The 20,708-nt window shown below is 41.0% G+C and overlaps 2 protein-coding genes across 2 annotated transcripts in view; both read left to right on the top strand.

Annotated features, from left to right (window-relative positions):
* Positions 1-13,997, top strand: part of LOC141581700 (heat shock factor protein 5-like) — a 28,282-nt gene extending 14,285 nt beyond the window's left edge. The window contains exon 2 of the mRNA XM_074387968.1: positions 7,537-13,997. Coding sequence (XP_074244069.1) covers positions 7,537-7,621 — 85 coding nt within the window. The 3' untranslated portion in view covers positions 7,622-13,997. The remainder of the gene's footprint in view (positions 1-7,536) is intronic.
* Positions 1-20,708, top strand: part of LOC141581415 (uncharacterized) — a 578,148-nt gene that overhangs the window by 525,061 nt on the left and 32,379 nt on the right. The window contains exon 16 of the mRNA XM_074386828.1: positions 14,430-14,504. Within this exon, the coding sequence (XP_074242929.1) occupies positions 14,430-14,504 (75 nt within the window). The remainder of the gene's footprint in view (positions 1-14,429; positions 14,505-20,708) is intronic.

The following is a 20,708-nucleotide window of genomic DNA, read 5'->3' as shown; positions in this document are numbered from 1 at the left end:
GATAATCTCAGAAATGATTGTCTATCTGTCCAATCTCTATCATATAAAGAACTAGCAGAAGGACCAGCTGAGGGAAGGTTACAGAGGTAAGCTGTGAGATGTTGCTACCTCAGAGGGTGCTCTGTAGAAGAGTATGACTCTATGCTACTTGAGGTCTTTGAATCAAGGTGAAAGAAAAACAGTTTATTTTAAGAGAGTTCATTTATTGTTGAACATTATCAGATTGGTGGCTCAGATCTGGCAATGTTCTCCAAAGTCAACTGTGTTTTCCAAATCACATGGCCCTTGAACATGACATGTTCTTATGAGAGATCCTGCTCCCTTTCTCTAAAACCCTGCACTGTCGGTTTTCCAAGGAATAACCCTCCCTCCTAGTGTTCAACTCCACAGGACTCATGAGAGAGCACTGAAACAGCACTGGCAAGCCCTCAACTTCCTGTCACCTTTACTGGTAAGCCAGTGACCCGCTGACACTCATCGATACCACTTGCCCTCCTGGGTCAGTGAGAAAGTTTCTCTTTTAACATTGACTCTTCTACCAGCATGATGGATCCTATCCACTTTTGCAGAACACTGTTCCCCAAATCACCTCTTCTTGAAGACTTTCTCTCTCTCTGCCAGAGATTTTCACCAATACAAATGTGTTGCCTGTTCCCATCCTGCTCTCCCCAGCTCCCCCATGACATCCTCTCATTTGCTCACAGTGTCATGCCCTGGTGCCAGCTCCTTGCCTCCCATCTCACCTTAACCACCCCCCCAACCCCATCACTCACCTGAGACTCCTCTTGCTGAGGTCCCTGGAGCCTTCACAACCACAAACCAGAGCCCTTCACCCCAAGGCTCCACTCCCCAACCTGGCCCTAATCTTGTCCAGGAAATTGCCATTGGCCCAGCTCCTGGAGACTAATAGTTACATGTGAGTTACCCTCCTCTAATCCGTGCTTAATCCCTCCATGGCTACCTTCACTGGCAGGCTGCCTGCTTCAGGTTCTGGGCCACCACGTGCCACGGCTCACCTGTAACAGCCTAGTTGCTACTTAGTCCTCTTCTCTGCCCCAACCCCCCTCCCAACTATGGACTGCTCTCTCCCAAGCACTTGGGATAACCTCTAAATTAAGAACGCTGCACTCCCCTGCTCAAGATCTACCATTAGTCCCCGCATCAAATTGGAATAATACCTCGACTTCGTCCCCAGTCTGCAAGCCAAAGGGCCCTGTGAGCGACGGCTCCGCCTGTGCGGCCGCATCTTTTCCATTCTTTCCTTCATTTCTCTCACAGGCGGGCTCCCTGCTGTCTGTTCCTTGAACACACGTGAAATGTGTTCCTGTCTCTGTCTTGGCACTCAGCCCACTGCCTATAATGCCAGCATTCCTTATCATCCTCGCTTTATAGTCAGGTCACCGCTCAGATGTGACCTCTCTAGAGAGGCTCTTCCTGATCATTCTATCAGAAACAGCGAGCCCCTCCCATCACTCTCTCTGAATCGTGCTTCATCATTTTGCTATTTGCCATTACCTAAAAAAAGAACTGCTTTCCTCATTAAAACAAATGCCTCATAAAGACAAGGACTGTGCTCGACCTGTCCTCTTCTCTACCCCAGCATTTAGAAGAGTGACACAGGGTTGGCATCCCAGGGGTGTTTATGGAATGGGGACCTTCTTGGCAGCCTGTAGCACTGTGACCCCAGCCTTTCCTATCGCGAACCCTTTGTTCTTATCACATTTTCCTGCTCTTCCTCCTCGTACTCTGGCTCTTTTCTGAGGGCTTGCCCCTCACATGCTGGTGGTCTTTACAGAGCTATATTTTGTCCATCTTCTCTTTTTTCCCTTTTCCTGAGTAGCTGTGACTATAGGTGTGTCCCACCATGTCCGGCTTGTCCACTTTCATTCTAAACAGTTTCTTTGCATTTGAGCATCTACTCTTTTTCTCTTTTTTTTCCCCAGGGTGTTGCTGTTGTTGTGCAGGGTGGAGGGCAGTGGTGCAATCTTGGCTCACTGCAAGCTCTGCCTCCCAGGTTCCAAAGATTCTCCTTCCTCAGCCTCCCAAGTAGCTGGGATTACAGGTGTCCACCACCATGCCCAGGTAATTTTTTGTATTTTTTAGAAGAGACAGGGTTTCACAGTGTTGGCCAGGCTGACCTCGAACTCCTGACCTCAGGTGATCGCCTGACTTGGTCTCCCAAAGAGCTGGGATAACAGGTGTAAGCCATTGTGCCTCGCCTTGAGCAGCTACTCTTACTCTTCATTCCTTACCGCCAGCTCAGATTCATGCTCCAGTCCCATACATCCAAATGATAACTGCACTGCTCAGATTCATGTTCCAGTTCCATAGATTCAAATAATGACTGCACACGTCACTCTGCTATCTCACAGGCACTCCAAATTTAGCCTGTATACAGTGAAGTCCCCCTTCTTTCAATCCAGCTTTCCCTCCTGCCTCAGCTCTCTCTCTCTCCATCTGGAAGTACCACTCCTGCTTCCCCCCAGCATGTGCTGGGCATTCCCAATGGCTGCAGCTCCATGAAATGGCCTGCATCTGATCCAGTGCTCATGGAGAGGTTTCTATGCAGGTGCCCAGTGGAGGCCTTCACCCCTAAGCTCTAGCTGGATGCTGAAGGAGAGGGTACTGCTCTAAGTATCCTTTCTCTCCAGGCCATGTAGTTGACATTCCTCTACCATATGGTTAGTGTGGGGAGGGTCAAACCATCCCAGCCATCTGAACAGGACTTTATATTCTGAATGAGTCTCACCACAGGAATTCTGGGAGAACCATGTAGAGGTAAGGACACAGCTATGGCTTGGCAGGCTAACTAGCAAAGCCCACGTCCAAGTCTTAGTAGTTCCACATTCCTGGGCAATTTCCCGAACAGGCACAAGAGGTCAACAGGAACAACAAAGCATTCAGAGCAGCAGCTCCAGGTCAGAACTGTGGGGAAATACAGCCTGGAACTCAGCTTAGACCTACATTGGAATCTGTTGAGGGAGAAACCAGAAGTCTCTCCTGCTGCTTTCAGTAGCAATTATTCTGTGATAAGAAAAGCAATGGCATCATTTTAAAACATGACGATGATTAAACTCTAATATGTGTATTTACTTTGTTTGCATAGGTTTCTCTTAAAAGATCTGATGATAACTTTAGGAACTTTTATTTAGAAACACGGTCATACGCTGTGTAGGAGACCAGTTACTAAAGATGCTTTATAAATAAGAAATAGCTTACCAATGCTACGATTGCACCTGGAGCTGTTAGTTTTGTGACTTTAGAAAGAGCACAGAAATAACTGAAAATGCAGTTGCGTGTGGGATCATCCTCAAAGGATTTTCCTGGAATATTTTCTTGCTGAAAGAAGAAGAAAGTCAATATACATATTCATTCAAGAAAACTTCTTAAGTACTCTTAAGATGGGGATGTTAAAATTGGTGCCCACATGTCCCTTAGAATTATCTTGCTGGGATAAAATGTCTTTTAGTTCTAAAAATATAAACAGCAGGATCTTAAAATATTTTTGGTTTTGTGTAACCATAGGTGCTAAGGTGGCCCTGTGGCCACCTTCATATGCCTGAAGCAGGAAGTTTTTAAGTTTTGATAGCATTTAAACAAATTTAACTTTAAATTGTTTTCTAATTCCTTTCACAGAGTTTGTTCATATTTGTTAGGACTACTTACAAATATTCTTATTGTTTGCTGCTATAAAAACTTATCTTTTAAAATGACACATTTTGTTATTTGGATGGTATGTTTATTCCCCTTAGTGCACAAATTAAACAAAGCTGTACGTCAGCTCTTACTCCAGTGTGACCAATTTACAACACTCCTTACATAAGATGATTAGGCACAACTTAGTGAAGACTTAATGGTGGATGATTTTGACTTCATCATGAAATCAACACAACTTCATAAGACATAAACAGAACCTCAGAGAAAGTGACACTTACTGAAAGTGGATGTATTGGCTCATCAAATATAGCCAGAGATCTATTTGCATATCTATAAAAGAAGAATGTGCATTTAAGAGATTAATTCAGGAATGGTTAATATCTTAGTAAAGTATCTGCTGGGAGTAGGGCATGGAGGGCGGAGGGAGATACTTCTTGTTTGCTTTGGTAAAATTTGTTCACCAAAACAGTTGTTGCCAGTTTTTCTCCTGGATCCTGGGCTTCAGAGGGTTTCTTGACCTCTTTTTCATCAACACATCACGTTCTGAACTGGGAAGTCTTTTCTACATTGATGAGCCAGACTTGCCTTTAAATACTCACTCCCGCTAACAGGCAATGGTAAGAAGCTATGTCTATTTTTACTCCTCTAACCTCATGGTGGAGTGGAACACAGGAACATTTTAGGAAGCAGTAGTTGTTGGCAATAAGGATTTTAGAACTTTTTAGAATCCATTAAGATTTCCCAAATCTTTCTTTATTATACTATATGTTTGCTGAAGTAGTTTGAGCTACACACTTAATTGCCTTTTCATTTTAAAAGAAGGCAGTCTTTAATGAGCTTTACAAACTAACACATTATGTGATTATTTAGGAAACCAGTGGTTTTCCTAATGTGGTCGGTGGACCCCTGAGATTCCCTAGGAGACCCACGATGTCAGAACTGGTGGTTGTTGTTGTTATTATAGGGTTTTGCTCTTTCCCCCAGGATGGAGCACAGTGGTACAAACCTGACTCACTGCAGGCTTGACTCCGTGGGCCCAAGCAATCCTCCTGCCTCAGCCTCCCAAGTAGCTGGGACAAAATGTCCATACCACCATGCCCAGCTGATCTTTTCTTTTTGGTTTTTTGTCTTTTTTGATAGATGGGGTCTTGCCACATTGCCCCGGCTGGTCTCAAACACCCAATTCAAAATAATTCTCCCACCTTGGCCTCCTAAATAGCTGGGATTACAGGTGTCAACCACCATGTATGGCCCAAACTGTTCTTACAAGAATACTAATTTAACCTGAGAAGCTGATTGAAAATAAAACACACAAATAATTTATTACTTTTAAAAAGTATTAAGACATTGATTGCTTTCTTCCTGTTCAACACTTGTAATGACTGTTTAAAAGCAAACGTGGGTAAAACTGATGGTTTCTCAGTATGAATAAGGGCAGTGCTACCGAATTATACCAGTATTCGTTCCACTCTTCACGGCCCCTTGCAGTTTGTATCAAAGAGCATGTTTCACTGAAGAATGTCCTTGATGAAACAGTAAAAATTAATGATGTTACTAAATCTTGGCCTCTCTTTTTAGTATCCTCAGTAGAAAGTTCACATAAAGCGCTTCTGCATACTGAAGTATGGTCATGTTAAAGAAAAGCACTTGTGATTAAATTGTGAGCTGAACAAGCCAATTTTTCACAGTACACCATTTGTATCTGAAAGTATAACTGACTGTTATCCATAAAATTAAGTCAAGTGAGTCTGTCATTTCAAGGAAAATAACAAGTATTTCTCTATAATAAAGCTAAAACTTTCAAGCTGAAAATCTCAACTTTGAAAACTCATACGTACTACTGTGAGCTTGAAGGCATCTCCATATTTGAAGACATTTTTATAACGGTGGTGATACTAATGAAAGTGAGTTTTTGACACTCTAAGTAAACCAAGTAGCCAATGCATAATATTGTAACAGCCAGTAAGGGGACAGATCCATTTATTGTACAAGAAAGCTCAGTGACTATTAGTGAACGAATTCATTGATATGTACAATCCTCTTATAGCTATTTTAATCAGTTAGCACTTCTGGAGTTTTGGTGGGGTTAAAGAATACCCACAGTAACCTGATAGCTTTATAAATACGCCTCTTTCCTACTGTATATTTGCATGAGGCTAGGGCATCTTTTTACTGCTTCTTTCCAAATGAATTGCAAACAAAGACATAAACAAATACACTTTGGAACCCTTAATAATTTAAAAGATTTTTACGAACCAAAAAACCCACAAACGATTTACTGTAGCACTGTAAAATAAGCACTCTACAGCTTATAATGTCTAGAGTTAGGACCTGACAGCGTGTTGCATATGACACAAAGTGATGAGCTGGAATAAGAAGACAGGTTTCAAAGAGCTCACCTGTGCTTTATGTTGTAACATATTGCCATGGTCACACTGTGGAGAAAAACAAAAGTTGTAAGAACTGATTTTATCATTTGTTAGGTCTGAAGATATATTTCCAAAGGCGGGGGAGGGAACCCTCTCAGTGGCCCTGGAATCGTGTATTCAAAACAATATCATGTGAGCACTTTTCTTTTGTTTTAGTCCTCTGGCTCTACAGCAAAAACAGGAGAACCAAAATACTACGCAAAAGGCTGATAGAAGACTTGCGTCTGCAGATGGTTCTTAGGTATAAATGATGACATATTCTCCCTGTCATTTGCTCTTCTGCCCATAGAACCTTTCATTCTGTGCAAGTTACTTATATCTATGTGTTCATATGCTTACATTTAGGCCAGACAGTAGTGTTTTGCTTTTTAAGTTGCTAGGCCCTGCATTTCAGCTGATTTAGTACTCACCCATTTGTCATTATTTCCCTAAAAGCACAGAATGAATGTGCTTTATACCAAACAAAGTAATTTAAAATCGCCTATGCATGATTAGTAGAAAATTTATTAGTAAACAGCATAACGCATCCAAAAATCGATGACACTTGTAGCTCTCCTAAAATAAGCAGTACTAAACACACAGCGTAACACCACATCATACAATATTAATGACAGGTACTTTACATTAGTTTAAAGAAAGTATGAATGAACAAATACAACTCTTTGGATGTATGTTACTGTGTTACAAAGACATCCACAGATGTTGTGTGTCAGGAAACAGGGGCTTTTCTTTGATAAGGTCTGTCCTTCCATTCACCCTCAACATTTAAAATGAGGCTGAGAATAATTTGAGAAGGCAAATTGGAGTTGTAAAAAGTAGGCCTTACAACATTATTAGCATCTAAGAGAGATATTTCTATAGTGCTTCCAACAGTGTCATCTCCAAATTATAAGATCACAGAATTTGAAGTTACATGCTGACAAGGACCACCAAACCTCACGTGACACTCCATGCACCGCCCATTTTACAGTTAAGAGAACCAAGGCTTAAGACGGATTCACCCAAGGTCCCTGAACAGTGCTCCTGTGAACTGCAGGTGTTCAGAAAACACTACGGTGTGGTATAAATTGAAGCATATGCACACACAGATAGAAAAGACTCGCACAGATGAAAGGCTTTATGGGTAGAAAGAAGAGCAAATGACAGGGAAAACCTGTAATTTTTATGTTAGAACCATCACTTTTTCACACAAAGGAAGCAGTAGCCTCCACATTTGCTGCACACTGGATCACCGGGGGAGCTTTAAACAGGACCTCAATGTCAGCTGGAGACATTCTGATTTAATTGGTGCTGGGCATGCTTTAGGCATCAGGGTTGTCGGTAAAGTTCCCCAGGTCATTCCAATGTGCAGCAAAGTTGGGAATGACTGAATTAGGGTGAAGATCAGAATCATCTGGGATGCTTTTATCCATATAATGATGTCTCACATACTTCCTCATTTTCCTAAAAGGCTTGTGAGTGTCCAGAGCCGGAGGGAAGGTGGAGCTGGGAAGATGCATGTGTTTGCAGACATATGTTTTGAAGAAACAGTATAAGTGATTCTAATATGGCTCACTTCTTCCATTGAGAACAATGCTCTACTAACCATGAAATACGTTTTTCAAAATCTTTCCTAAAAGCCAATTTTCTATATTAACTTGCTCAGTAAACCTTTCTTTCATCAAAAGCAAATATACCAAATAATCCCTTCTAAAACTGGAGAGTAAATTAAAACTTACTATGCTTCAAAAATAGACTTCTAGTCCAGGCACGGAAGCTTATGCCTATAATCACAGCATTTTGGGAGGCTGACTTGGGTGTATTGCTTGAGCCCAGGAGGTTGAATCCAGCCTGGCGAACACGGCAAAACCCCTTCTCCAAAAATATATATTATTTTGTATATATATTTCAATTTTTAAAAAAATCTTGTAAAATTTAGACCACACTGAAAGAAAAAGTAGGACTTTCACTTGTTTGAACAAGGGCAAGCTTAAAAACTACTTTTGAATTGCATACTGAGACATTAGAATCTTTTGAAATCAGAAGAAGTCAGGGACTCTAGCCAAGAAAGAGTGGCTTTTTACTTAGGACTGAATACAAACATTAAGTGATGCCACCATACAGATCAAAGCTCAGGGCTTTAGACACAGGTGAAGTCCAGTTCTTGCTGAAACAGAATTGGATCTCAATTATTGTTATACATGAGAGAGGAAAGTCACATTATTAGGAGTATTAATGGCCATTTTTGATTAAAGTAGAAGTTACTAACAAATTAGCTTAAAACTAGTACATTAGAGACAAACTTAAGCTTGTAACTTAGTCGTGTTTATAGACTGGAAAGTCAAGTTAGGGATAAGGACATTAACATTCTGAGGTACCACTTGTCAAACTGTTTTCTGAATATCAACACTCATAATGGAAGGACATGTTAATAATATTTTTTGGACATCTCCATTGGAGCTGGCTTTTTAAAACAACTTGAAGCCATCTGTCAAGGGTGTTGTGAAAGGGCATCTCTGATTGTGGCCTATGATGTGCTGGTGCATGATGGGAAAATTTAAATGCAGATACACTATGGTGCCACTGGAGGACAAGCTGTTCCTTCTTCCAAGAGTAGTTCCCAAAGTAGTGCCCATCGTGCTAGGCCTATGGCCCATAAAGAACTACTAATTTTTCCTAGAAACATCCAATAAAAAGCACCTCTCCTGCCCATTAGGTTCAATACTGTCATAACAGAAATGCATCAGATAAAGAGCTGTGATTATTCTGGGATGGCTTATTTGCTAACTGGCTTTCCCTTTTACCACACAGTGTCTAAGATTAAAAAAATTCATCCTTAGGTCCTGAAAAATCCATATATCATTGACATCAGCTTCTTCAACTGCCTGCTGAAAAGGGCAACCAAATGGCTGAGCTAACAGCGGATGGCCCGCATGCTTTTAGCATACGGGGGTCTGTCACTCAGCCCTTGGCAACCTCGTTGTACTCACCATCCTAATATTTGGCTGAGATCAGGCTTGCTGACTGTGCTGTTATCCAGGAGTATGGTGGAACACGAGCTGTATTTTCTATCAAGATGCCATGGAGGTATCTGAAGAAGAAGGAAGATAGAGAAAGACATCACAGTAGGATAAACTTACCAAAGTTTGGGTTTTTTCCCTTTGTCACAATGTCAAACAATAAGGCATTAAGGTATTTTTTATACCCCGTGACCTGTCCGAGTGTGGTATCATGTGCAGCTCTATGGGAAACTCATTGGAGGCTCTCGTCACAGATGATGTTTGAAAAATGGGTTATAAAATGCTGCCCTTGATATGACACTGATCATCAAACCTGGCAAGCCACTATTATAAATTCCCTTTATAAATAATGGGAAACATTTATAATGGAATTTCATGTTCTTTTTCTGATGCAGGAAAAAGCACTGAGATTTTCTATTTCTGTTATTCATTAACTGCAACAAAATATCATACATTAAATAATATTGACACAAGAGCATTTGATTGCAGTAAATGAAGACCTAATACTACATTTACTCCCTTACTAATCCTTAATGTGTGCATTCAAGAGAGAGTGCCATGGAACCAGTGTGTTAGAGCCAGAGAGTGTGCGTGCCAGAGCTGCTCAGTCACCAAACAAGTGAGGGGCCATAGGTCTCCCTGGGCCTGTTTCCTTGTGGGAGGATGGAAAAAGTACTGCTTTTAAGACTCTCTCACATCCAAAAATCAGATGATGAAAACGACTTTTGGAATGTAACTTTCACTTCATGTTTACATAAGACTGCTATGACACTACTCAAATGAGAACTTCTGAGAATACTCTGCATTCGTTTCAAAAGTTAATTGATTTCATTCTTTAAGTTATTTGATGCACATTATGGCACATTCCTGCCTCACTCGTGCTGCTCTCTGTCTGGAATATTTATTCCTTTCCCCCTTGTCCCAGCAAGCTTGACCTCATCCACCTTCTGGGATCCCTTTGCCTGCAGCCACACCACAAAACACTTCTGTTTTTGCGTACACATCAGTCTAATTCACTGTGTGTTACATGCTACAATTGCCTGCAGGGCATCCCCCTCATGAGAAAGTGAGCCTCTCCAGGAGAGGGAGAACCCCTTCTCTCCTACCTGCAGCTGCTTAGCACAGAATGTGGGAGAAATTAAGGAGTTCAATAAGAGCTTGACCAATATTCAAGTCAGTTACAGTTTGGAAAGTAAATCTTCCTACAGATACAAATGAGTGAAAATTCATCCACAGTGCTATCAGAGATATGACAGTGAACCTTTTGAACCCTGTAGAAAATCAACTATCTCTAAAACACTTTCAAAATATCTATTCTTTGTTGAGAGTGCGATAGTCAATACGGAAACTGCCTCCATTATATTAAGTAAATGTTCCTGCTGGGCAGGTGAGGTGGTTTACTCCTGTAATCCCAACACTTTCATAGGCTGAGGTGAGTGGATCACATGGTCAGAAGTTCAAGACCAGGCTGGACAAGATGATGAAACCCCATCTCTACTAAAAATACAAAAATTAGGCAGGTGTGGTGCTGGGTGGCTGTAATCCCAGCTGTTGAGGAGGCTAAGGCAGAGAATTGCTTGATTCCTGAAGGCGGAGGTTGGAGTCAGCTGAGACTGTGCCATTGCACTCCATCCTGTGTGACAGATGAGGACTCCATCTCAAATTTACAAAAGGGAAGTGAGAGAGAGAGAGAGAGAGAGAGAGAGAGAGAGAGAGCGAGAGAGAGAGAGACAGAGAGACAGAGACAGAGAGAGAGAGAGAGAGAGAGAAAGAGAGAGAGAGAAAGTGCTCTTGGCTAAAAATAATCCCAGTAGCCAAATGCCAATCACCAAATAGTTGAAAAGATCAACAGCTTTATTTAAAACCACAAAATACTGATTATTTTAACTGGAAAAAAAAATAACTCAGATGAGTTTTCTTTCCTCCTCTTAATATGCTTGTTTGCATCATATTATCACACTCTTCCATTAGGGTCTCTCGCAAACTCATTAAAGACACAACAGGGTTGGATCTACTACTAATCAGTCAGTATGAAAAAAAAGGCAGGGTACAGAGAAGATCTCGTGGTTGTTTATAAACCTAAGCTGCATTTAAACATTGCTAGTAGCCAACAATCCGAAATATCCATAGAGTCCAACAGCATTTTGCTGCTTTAGATGCTTTGTACTGCAAATTCACTTCTTTCTTAACCAAAATCCAAGATGTTTTTGAACAACATTACTATTTGAAGGACCAAATTACCCTTTAAGATAGAAATGTTTTAACTCCAGCAGAACTCTTATGTTTCTTAAGCTATTCTGTTATAGATTACATTAACAGTGTTATGTGATTATATGTGTATACTTTTGTTGTCTGAAAAACAAATATGGCATAAAAAATAAAAATGGACTGATTCAGATACTTTCATTCAAAGGGAAAGAAGGTATCCCTTAATGTCACTACTGTTGAGGTAGTGCAGCATAATACTTTAAAATAAGAAAAGTCAATTCTGAGGAAAATTCCATACATGAGAATAAAAATAACAGGAATAACGCACCAAAACACAGACTAACTGGTACAGCCTCAGGTGAAATCTGTCCCCGTTTTTTTTAATTAAAATGTCCTATCACTCACTGTGACCTCCACCTCCAAGTTCAAGCAAGTCTCCTGGCTCAGCCTCCCGTGTAGCTGAGACTACAGGCATGTGCTACCATGCCTGGCTAGTTTTTGTATTTTTAGTAGAGATGAGGTTTCACAATGTTGGCCAGTGTGGTCTTGAACTCCGGGCCTCAAGAGATCCACCTGCCTCAGCCTCCCAAAGTGCTCGGATTACAGACATGAGCCACCACACCCGGCCCTGGAGATCACGGTTTTCTCCCCACTTTTTATGACATGTTTTAGATGTTTTTAAAATAATTAATGACTTTTAGCTCACTTGAAAATTTCCAACACTTTGTGTGCTAACAAAATCGGCTCCATCTATGTTGCACAGCAATGGGACCACATGGCAGGTACGGAGTTTGAATAGAGTTATTACACAAGCCCTGAGTGGAAAAGTGTAATATGCTTATAATAGGTATAACTAGAAAATTGTCTGAATTAAGGTCATAATTATGTTCCATTAAACTTAGATTTACACTTACATATAGGTTCTAAATGTGGGTTAAATATGATGGATTGACCACAAATTTATTTTCTCTTCCTTGTGAAATCTCATGAGAGTTAGTCATAAAATAAACATTATACACAGAACCAGGAGACAGGATTGACAGCAGATGATTCTGAGTCAATGTTGCAAGGTGGCAAGCAGATAGAGAAGTGGTAACTGACATAAAAGCACAACCCTGGTGCCCACAGGGAGTGACCTGAACAGAAACAAGCAATGCCGTGTATTTTGAAGAACCCAACACAGTCTCCGAAATCATAGCACATGGTACCTGGGAAGGTAGGGTGAAACACAACAGAGCCAGCAAGGTCAATAGTAAGTCTGTGGTTAGAACCGCAGGTCCACCTATCCTCCCATCTTAGAAGGAATGTGGATGTGTATTCCCTGGATATATTACACCTGAAGGTTTCTGAGCTCAGACCCACCAGGGATGAAACCTGGGAAATGGGAGAAAATGGCACACACAAAGGGAAACTCAACCTTGCTTCCCAACCCTGCTTCCAGAAAACCAGCAGCCATGCTTGCACCGCCCAGGCAATATCACAACCAATTTAAATTTAACTTAAAAATCAGACAGCCTTAAAAATGGGCACAGTAAGTTAAAGACTTTCCTGCATAAATCTGACATTTAGGAAAATAGAAAAGAGTTAGAAAATTCACCTAAAAAGGATCATGCTAACAGCACTGGGTCCCTGTTACATTTCTAAGGAATCATGACAGATCGACTTTTAATTTAAACAATTAATTTCTTAACTTTTCGAAAGTTTACTCACAGAATATATGCGAAAGCTTCTCCTCTTTTCTTGCACTAAAAGTAAAAATATAACTAATCAATTTTGGTATAATAAAATACCATAGAATAAAAGTAGTTGCTAGTTATCTCATCATCCCTATATAAAACAAGATACATCTGATTATCGCTATATAAAAAATCAATTAAAAAATTTTAATTTAAACAAAATTTAACATTTAAATAATCTGGCATGATGAATCTCTGAGTGTAAAATCTGAAAACACAGTTTTACTTCTTGACCTAACACATATTCTATTACGTTCAAATGAAAGAATCCCCGTGTAGATAAGGAAAGGCAAAACAAATTAGGGAATGTCTGTGATTACATTTCAACATCGCACGTTGAAATGTAATCCCCAGGGTTTGAGGTGGGGAAGTCTTTGGATCACGGGGGCAGATCCCTCATGAATGCGTTAGTGCCATCCCCTTGGTGATTAGTGCGGTCCTGCTTTGAGTTCATGGAGGAACTTTTTAAGGTTTTGTTGTTGTTACTGTTGTTGGTTTTCTTCTACTTCCGTACATTCTATGTGTGAGAAGCCCATGGCTCTTGGAAGAAACTGAGAAATTTAAGAATCCTAACCAGAAATTACTAGCTCAAGTCAGACAAAGTCCTCGCAAACTATGAAAATGTAGGTGAACGACCCCTTTTTCTTGTGCTGCATTAGTTCTGATGTTATTCTAGAACCCACAGTTCTTGTATTCTTGTCGTTAAAATTAACTGAAAAACACGGGGTATGGCTTTTTGAAAATAGAGTAAGATAACAGAACATTATGAAACATAAGCAACAGTACAGAAAAATCCTACAGTTCTAATTCTCATCCTAAAACAGGCAGGATATGGAAACTTTACACTAGTTTCACACACTAAGGCTAATATGGAAAACAGCACAGGGCATGTTACGTTTCTATTACATTGCAATGAAAAAGTTGTAGCATCCACTTGGATGTGACTGTGGTTAGAGCACTGTGAAAAAGGAGGCCAACATCACAGATCCAATCTAGAACAATGGATTCTTTTGATTTGCTGCAGTGAAATCCAAGCTGTGGCCTAAATCCTATCAGTCATTATTAAAACATACTCTTTAGAGTAAGGGAAAAATGTCAAAGACGTATGAAGAAAAAGGCATAAATCCGTGACTACTACACTAAATCATGTGGCCAATTAATTGTGTTGGTGAAAATGTCACCAAATGTGTAAACACAAAGTCTGTATGTTTCCAAAACAGTGACAACTAAAGGAAATTATATCACATGTGAAAATAAGTAAATCTATGAAAAGTTGAACATTTTTAACTAATATCTGAGTTTCTCTAAATACTCTCTGTAATATACAAGACAGAAAATGTTTAGGTTTTCCTTGAAAGCAGAAATAATATTGTCTTACCACTCATTTGATACTTTCTCAGGAAGAGTGTGCTTGCCCTTGGACGGTCAGAAGCAAGACCTGTAGAGGAAGAAGAGGAAACACTGTCCTAAGTGAGGTGAGTACAAAAGATTCTTTTTAAAGCGACATAGCCATTTTAATCACTTTTACAGTCTTGAGAAAAGCTTTTAGTAATAAATGTCAAGAAAATAAAGGCACCAATGTCCCAATTCCACTGGAGAATACAGAAATCACAGAATCTCTGCATGCATGTGGAGTAAAACCGGGCTGGGGCTGGAACTTCTTTTTCAACCTTGCACCTAAATAAACGGATGCAACGTTCAGATGAATCACATATATGCCCTCCTCCCTCTACTTATCAAATATAACCACCTTCCTCTAGGCTGCTATTACCAGCACATTTCAGGGAAAGTCTCAAGCAGGAAGAGATGCTGTGGTCAATTCCTGTGGTCAGACACCAGCTCAGTATTTCAAATGTCTTAAAACAAAGAGCTGTCTTGGGCAAAAACAATTTTTTAAACAGACAAAGTCTCACTCTGCTGCCCAGGCTGGAGTGGTGCAATGGTGAGATGGAGCTAGCATAACTCACTGAAGGCTCAAACTCCCGGGCTCCAGAGATTCTCTTGCAGCTGGGACTGTGGGTGTAAGCCACCATACCCGGCTATTTTTTAACCATTTTTTTGTGGAGACAGGGTCAAATGAGACATACTTGTAAATGTGTAATAAATCCTCAAAAATAAAATGAAGAGTCTATTTTGGGCTGTCATCAAACACTACCCATCTTCTACCTGGTGTGTGAAAGCACTCAGAGGCTTACTTTACGCCACCAAACAAGGACTTTCAAAAGTCCTTTCATGCTTTGTGTATAAAGGCAGAATTCATTCATATACTATCTTTGTTCATTCTTTCACCATTTTTTTTAATATTCTGAGAGAACGATATCTTTCAGCTACAAAGTCACATTCATCATGAAACTTAATTATTCTAACGTTTAAATAAATTAAGAGACCAACCAAAGTAAACAGAAGAGCTGTAAGACACTTGCTCTACAGGAATGAAATCTGTAGCATGCGTTTTCTATTTGGAAAACTTAGCTTTCATCCAGCCTGGGGCTGAGAAAGGGGCCACAACTGGGCATTGGGGTAGGGAGGAAGAAAGAAACCACCAGACGCAGCAGGGAAAAAGCATGAAGGGTGGGGGCCGGCACGAGGCAGTGCCAGTCCTCCTGCCTGGTGCATGGGCCTGGGAAAGCTGGCTAGGGCCAGGACGGAGGAGCCCGAGGCTGTGGATACCTCGGGGGGTTCGGGGGAGGAATGAGAGCTGGTATGAGTGTCAGCCAGAGGCGTGCCTGAGGGCAAACAGCATCATTCATTGCCTTACCTTTGGGCATCTCCTGGTCGCTGATGTGCTGCAGGTCATGGCCGTCACCGGCTCCCAAATCCCGCAGGGCAGGCTCCACAGCAGTACGGTCTGGCGCTTTCGCCACCTCCCTCTCATTGATGTTATGGCTGCAGATCGGTTCTGCCCAGTGCACCCTGTGCTGGCTCTGCTTGGGTCTGGCATTGGGGAGCACCGTGATCTCTCTGCCCGGCCTCTGCTCCTCTCTGTCTTGGTCTGCACTTGTGCTCGACACTGCCTCGTCGAGGTCATAGCTGCCGGACACCGCCCCACACAGCCAGCACGGGCACCAAATGGGTCTGGCACCGGTGTTGGACTTGTTCCTTCTGTGTTGGCCTGGACCTTTGCTTGCCACCGCCCCATTGATGTCAGAGCCGAAGGACAGATCCTCAGGCCACCTACGCAGACCTCGCCTGCGTCTGCCTCTGCCTCTGGGGCACAAACAACAACTCAGCGTGTTCCCCATGGGGCACCTTGGGTGCGCTCCAGCAACTTGGACCTTCCCTTGCCTCCCGGTCCGCACAGTTCAGCACTTCACCTCTTTGAAACACAGGCACGCTGGCAGGGCCAGCCCCTGGCTAGGGGGCCGCACCCCACTGACAGCTCACTCCCCGCCTCAGCTGCCTCCCCTGAGATGACTGGTCTGAAGGGAACCTGCTTGATTTAAAATGGGTCTAGATACAACAAGCCTGAGAGCGGAGATTTCAGAGAAGACAGCGCAGAGGGAGTTCCTCCTTCCAGTGTTTTCTACCAACTGAAGGAGGTTGCCCTACCAACCTGGTGCCCAGGAACCAATCAGGCACAGTCTCCTCCACGAGGCGCCCTACCCACATTGTGATGTGGGAGCCCAGGCACGTGGCTCACCAGGCCCCACCCTGTTGGCAGCCCCGCCCCTACCTTTCATTCATGCTGGCTGCTGGGAGCTTTCAGGTTGCTCCCCTGTGATGACGTTCCTAGAGATCATCACCTTACGATGAATTATATTAAAATGACTGTAACCCTAGTGAATGTTTACTGAGTGAATAAATTCCGTATTGTATCCACAGCATGAACCAAGACCTTGGGCGGCCATGGGGTCCTCGGGCTGAATTGAACTCTGGCAGGGGCAGTCCCCTCACTCTCGATTGATCAGAAAGCTGCATGTGCTCTACATATTAGAAGTAACCCTGTGAACTGGGACGTCCAGACTCCAAATGATTAGTAACATTTGCTTTGAGTTTTTAAAAAAGCTTTATTCGTCTAACAGTTGGGTTATTAAAAGGTATCTCCGTAAAATTTGGCACTTTGGCTTTACTTTCTATAAACAGTTTCATCGAACACTGACTGTCACATCAGAAATCAATGTGTTCTGACTTGTCTGTGTTATCTGCAGAATCAGTTATTTGTATCTTCAATTAGTCTTAGTGTGGTATGTAACAGAATCAAATGTTTCTAGTATCTCAAAAGCATGTTCCCTATTTGATTATTTTTTCATAGAACCCAGGTCTCGCCCTGTTGCCTGAGCTGGTCTCAAACTCCTGGCCTCAAGCAATCCTCCTGCCTCAGCCTCCCAAAGTGTTGGGATTATGGGCGTGAGCCAGCACACCAGGTCTGAAAATCTGTTTCCTAAGGAGTAATGTAGAATACATAACATCCTTAAATATACCACAGCCTTCTCCAACTAAGCCAAATTCTTTAAAAGTTCTATAATATTTAAGATTCAGTTTACTGTATTTCAACCTCCCCTAGAAACAATGTATTAAATCTTAGAACGCCCGTGCCATAACCTCACTTTTATGACAATTAGCGAAATATTTCATGAGCTTGGTAGAATAACTTGAAATGAAGTGGTAAATGAAAAAAATTAAAATACATATCCTGCATTTTATTCAATGATGTATGTCAAAGATAGTAACGTACACTAAAATATCAAATTCAATTAGAAGATGTCTCAAGCCACAAGATTTAACAGTAAACAACATTGGGTCTAGGTAACAATCCCCAGCTGGTTCTGGGAAGCTCTGGCCCTGTGTGGTACTATGCAATAAAAATAGCGTCTCTTTTCACATTCAGGGTTGGCTTATCCCTGAAGGTAGGATGGAGTCAGTGTCACTGCACCTTCATAACCCATCGTATTTACCACACTTTACATTTCTTTCCTAAGATAAATACACATGTTTTTTGGAGAAGACAGAGCACTACGTGATATGAAATACTAACCAAATAAGCACACAAAGAAAAACACAGATCAATAATAAAAACATTCAATTGCTGAAACACAGAAACATTAAGACATCTCAGTTTTCTTTTCCCAATGCTTGCAACATCCCCATCCATCACCGTATGAAAACATGGGAAACAGCACATAGTATGACATGGGAAAGTTACATCTCGACACCATGGAAAACAGTTTTGGAGCTCAACCTTAATTTTCTACAGTTTCTAGCCTAGTAGCTAGTAGGTATTTTTCCCGATCCTCTCCCTCCTTCCAGTCTCTACCCTCCAGTAAGGACTAGAGTGTGTTTTTCTTCTATATGTCTTCACATCATTTAGCTCCCACTTATAATTGAGAACATGTGCTGTTTGGTTTTCTGTTTCTGTGTTAGTTTGCTAAGGATAAAGACCTTCAGCTCCATCTAGGTTTTTGCAAAGGACATAGTATTATTCTTTTTCCTAACTGCATACTATTCCATAATATATACATACCAAATATTCTTTATTCAGTCTACCATTGAGAGGCATTTAGATTGATTTCACCTTTCCTATTGTGAATAGTGCTGTAATGAATATACACGTGCATGTGTCTTTACCACAGAATGATTTCTATTCCGTGGGGTATATACCCAGCAATACGATTCCTAAGTCGAATGGTAGTTCTGCTTTTAGGTCTTTGAGAAATTGTCACACAGTTCTCATCAATGGTTGAACTAATTTATCCTCCCACCAACAGGACACAGGTATTCCTTTTTCTCTAAAATATTGCAGCATCTGTTATTTTTTGACTTTTTAGTAATAGGCATTCTAACTGGTGTGAGATAGCATCTCATTGTGATTTTGATTTGCATTTCTCTAATGGTCACTGACATTGGGCTTTTTCTCCTATGCTTGTTGGCCACAAGTATGTCTTCTCTTGAAAAGTGTCTGTTCATGACCTCTTTTCACTTTATAATGTTTGTTTTTTCTTATAAATTTGTTTATGTTTCTTATAGATGCTGAACATTAGACTTTTGTCAGCTGTGGTTTGCAAAAAATTTTCTCTTATTCTGTAGGCTGTCTGTTTATTCTGTTAATAGTTTCTTTTGCTGTACCGAGGTTTTTAGTTTAATTAGATCCCATTTGTCAATTTTTCCTTTTGGTATTTTTATCATAAAATCTTTGCCTCTGTCTATGTTGAGAATGGTATCGCCTACATTGTATTCCAGGATTTTTACAGTTTTGAGTTTTACATTTAAGTCTTTATTCCCTCTTGAGTTAATTTTTGTAAATGCTGTAAGGAAGGGGTCCACTTTGAATCTTCTGCATATGGCTAGCCACTTATCCCAGCACTCTCTATTGAATAGAAAAGAATTTCTCCATTGCTTGTTTCATCAGTTTTGTCAAAGATCAGATGTTTGTAGGTATGCAGCCTGATTTCTGGGCTCTGAATTCTTTTCTATTGACCTATGTGTCTGTTTTTGTACCAGTACCATGCTGTTTTGGTTACTGTAGTATAATCTGAAGTCGGGTAATGTGATGCCCCCACTTTTGTTCTTTTTGATTATAATTGCCTTAACTGTCCAGTCTCCTTTTGAAATTGAGATGTTACAAACCATTCAAAATATCAAGGAATCCAGGAGCTTGTTTTTCAAAAAATTAATAAAATAGACTACTAACTAACCTAATAAAGAAAAGAGAGAGGATCCAAATAAATACAATTAAAAACAATAAAAGGGATATCGCCACTAACCCCAAAGACATACAAACAACATCAGAGTATATTATGAACACCTGTATGCACATAAAATGGAGAAAAATTTAATAAATTCCTAGGACATATGCACCCTACCAAGACACAATGAAAAAGAGATTGAATCCCAAAAAAGACCAATAATGAGCTCTGAAATCAAGGCAGTAACCGTTTATCAACCAAAAAAAAAAAAGTCCCAGGGCTAAATGGGTTCACATCTGAATTTTACCAGATGTATAAAAAAGAGTTGATATCATTTCTGCTGGAACTGTTCAAACAGTGAGAAGAAACTCTTCCCTAACTCCTTCTACAAGGCCAACATTATACTGATACCAAAACCTGGCAAATATACAATGAAGAAAGAAGATCTCAGGCCATTATCCTAATGAACATCGATGATAAAATCTCAATAAAGGCCAGACGGGTTGGCTCACAGCTGTCATCCCAGCACTTTGGGAGGCCAACGCAGGTGGATCACGAGGTCAGAAGATCAAGACCATCCTGGCCAAAATGGTGAAACCCCATCTCTACTAAAACACCAGAAAATTAGCTGGGTGTGGTGGCGCACACCTGTAGTCCCATCTACTCGGGAGGCCGAGGCGGGAGAATTACTTGACCCTGGGAGGTGGAGGTTGCAGTGAGCAGAGATTGTGCCACTGCACTCCAGTCTAACGACAAGACTGAGACTCTGTCTCAAAAACAGAAAAGAAAAACCTCGACGATATACTGAGAAACGAAATCCAGCAACACATCAAAAAGTTAATCTACCATGATCAAGGAAGCTTTATTCCTGCAAGGCTGGTTCAGCATATGCAAATCAATAAATGTGATTCTCCACATAAAGAGAACTAAAAGCAAAATCCAGATGGTCATGTCAAAGGATGCAGAAAGGCTTTCCATAAAATTCAGCATCTATCATGTTAAAAATCCTCAAAACACTAGGCATTGAAGAAACATAGCACCAAATAGTAAGAGCCA

Source organism: Saimiri boliviensis, chromosome 1 (genome assembly GCF_048565385.1).
Source record: "Saimiri boliviensis isolate mSaiBol1 chromosome 1, mSaiBol1.pri, whole genome shotgun sequence".
NCBI lineage: Eukaryota > Metazoa > Chordata > Mammalia > Primates > Cebidae > Saimiri > Saimiri boliviensis.
This window is presented reverse-complemented; position numbering and strand designations above follow the sequence as displayed.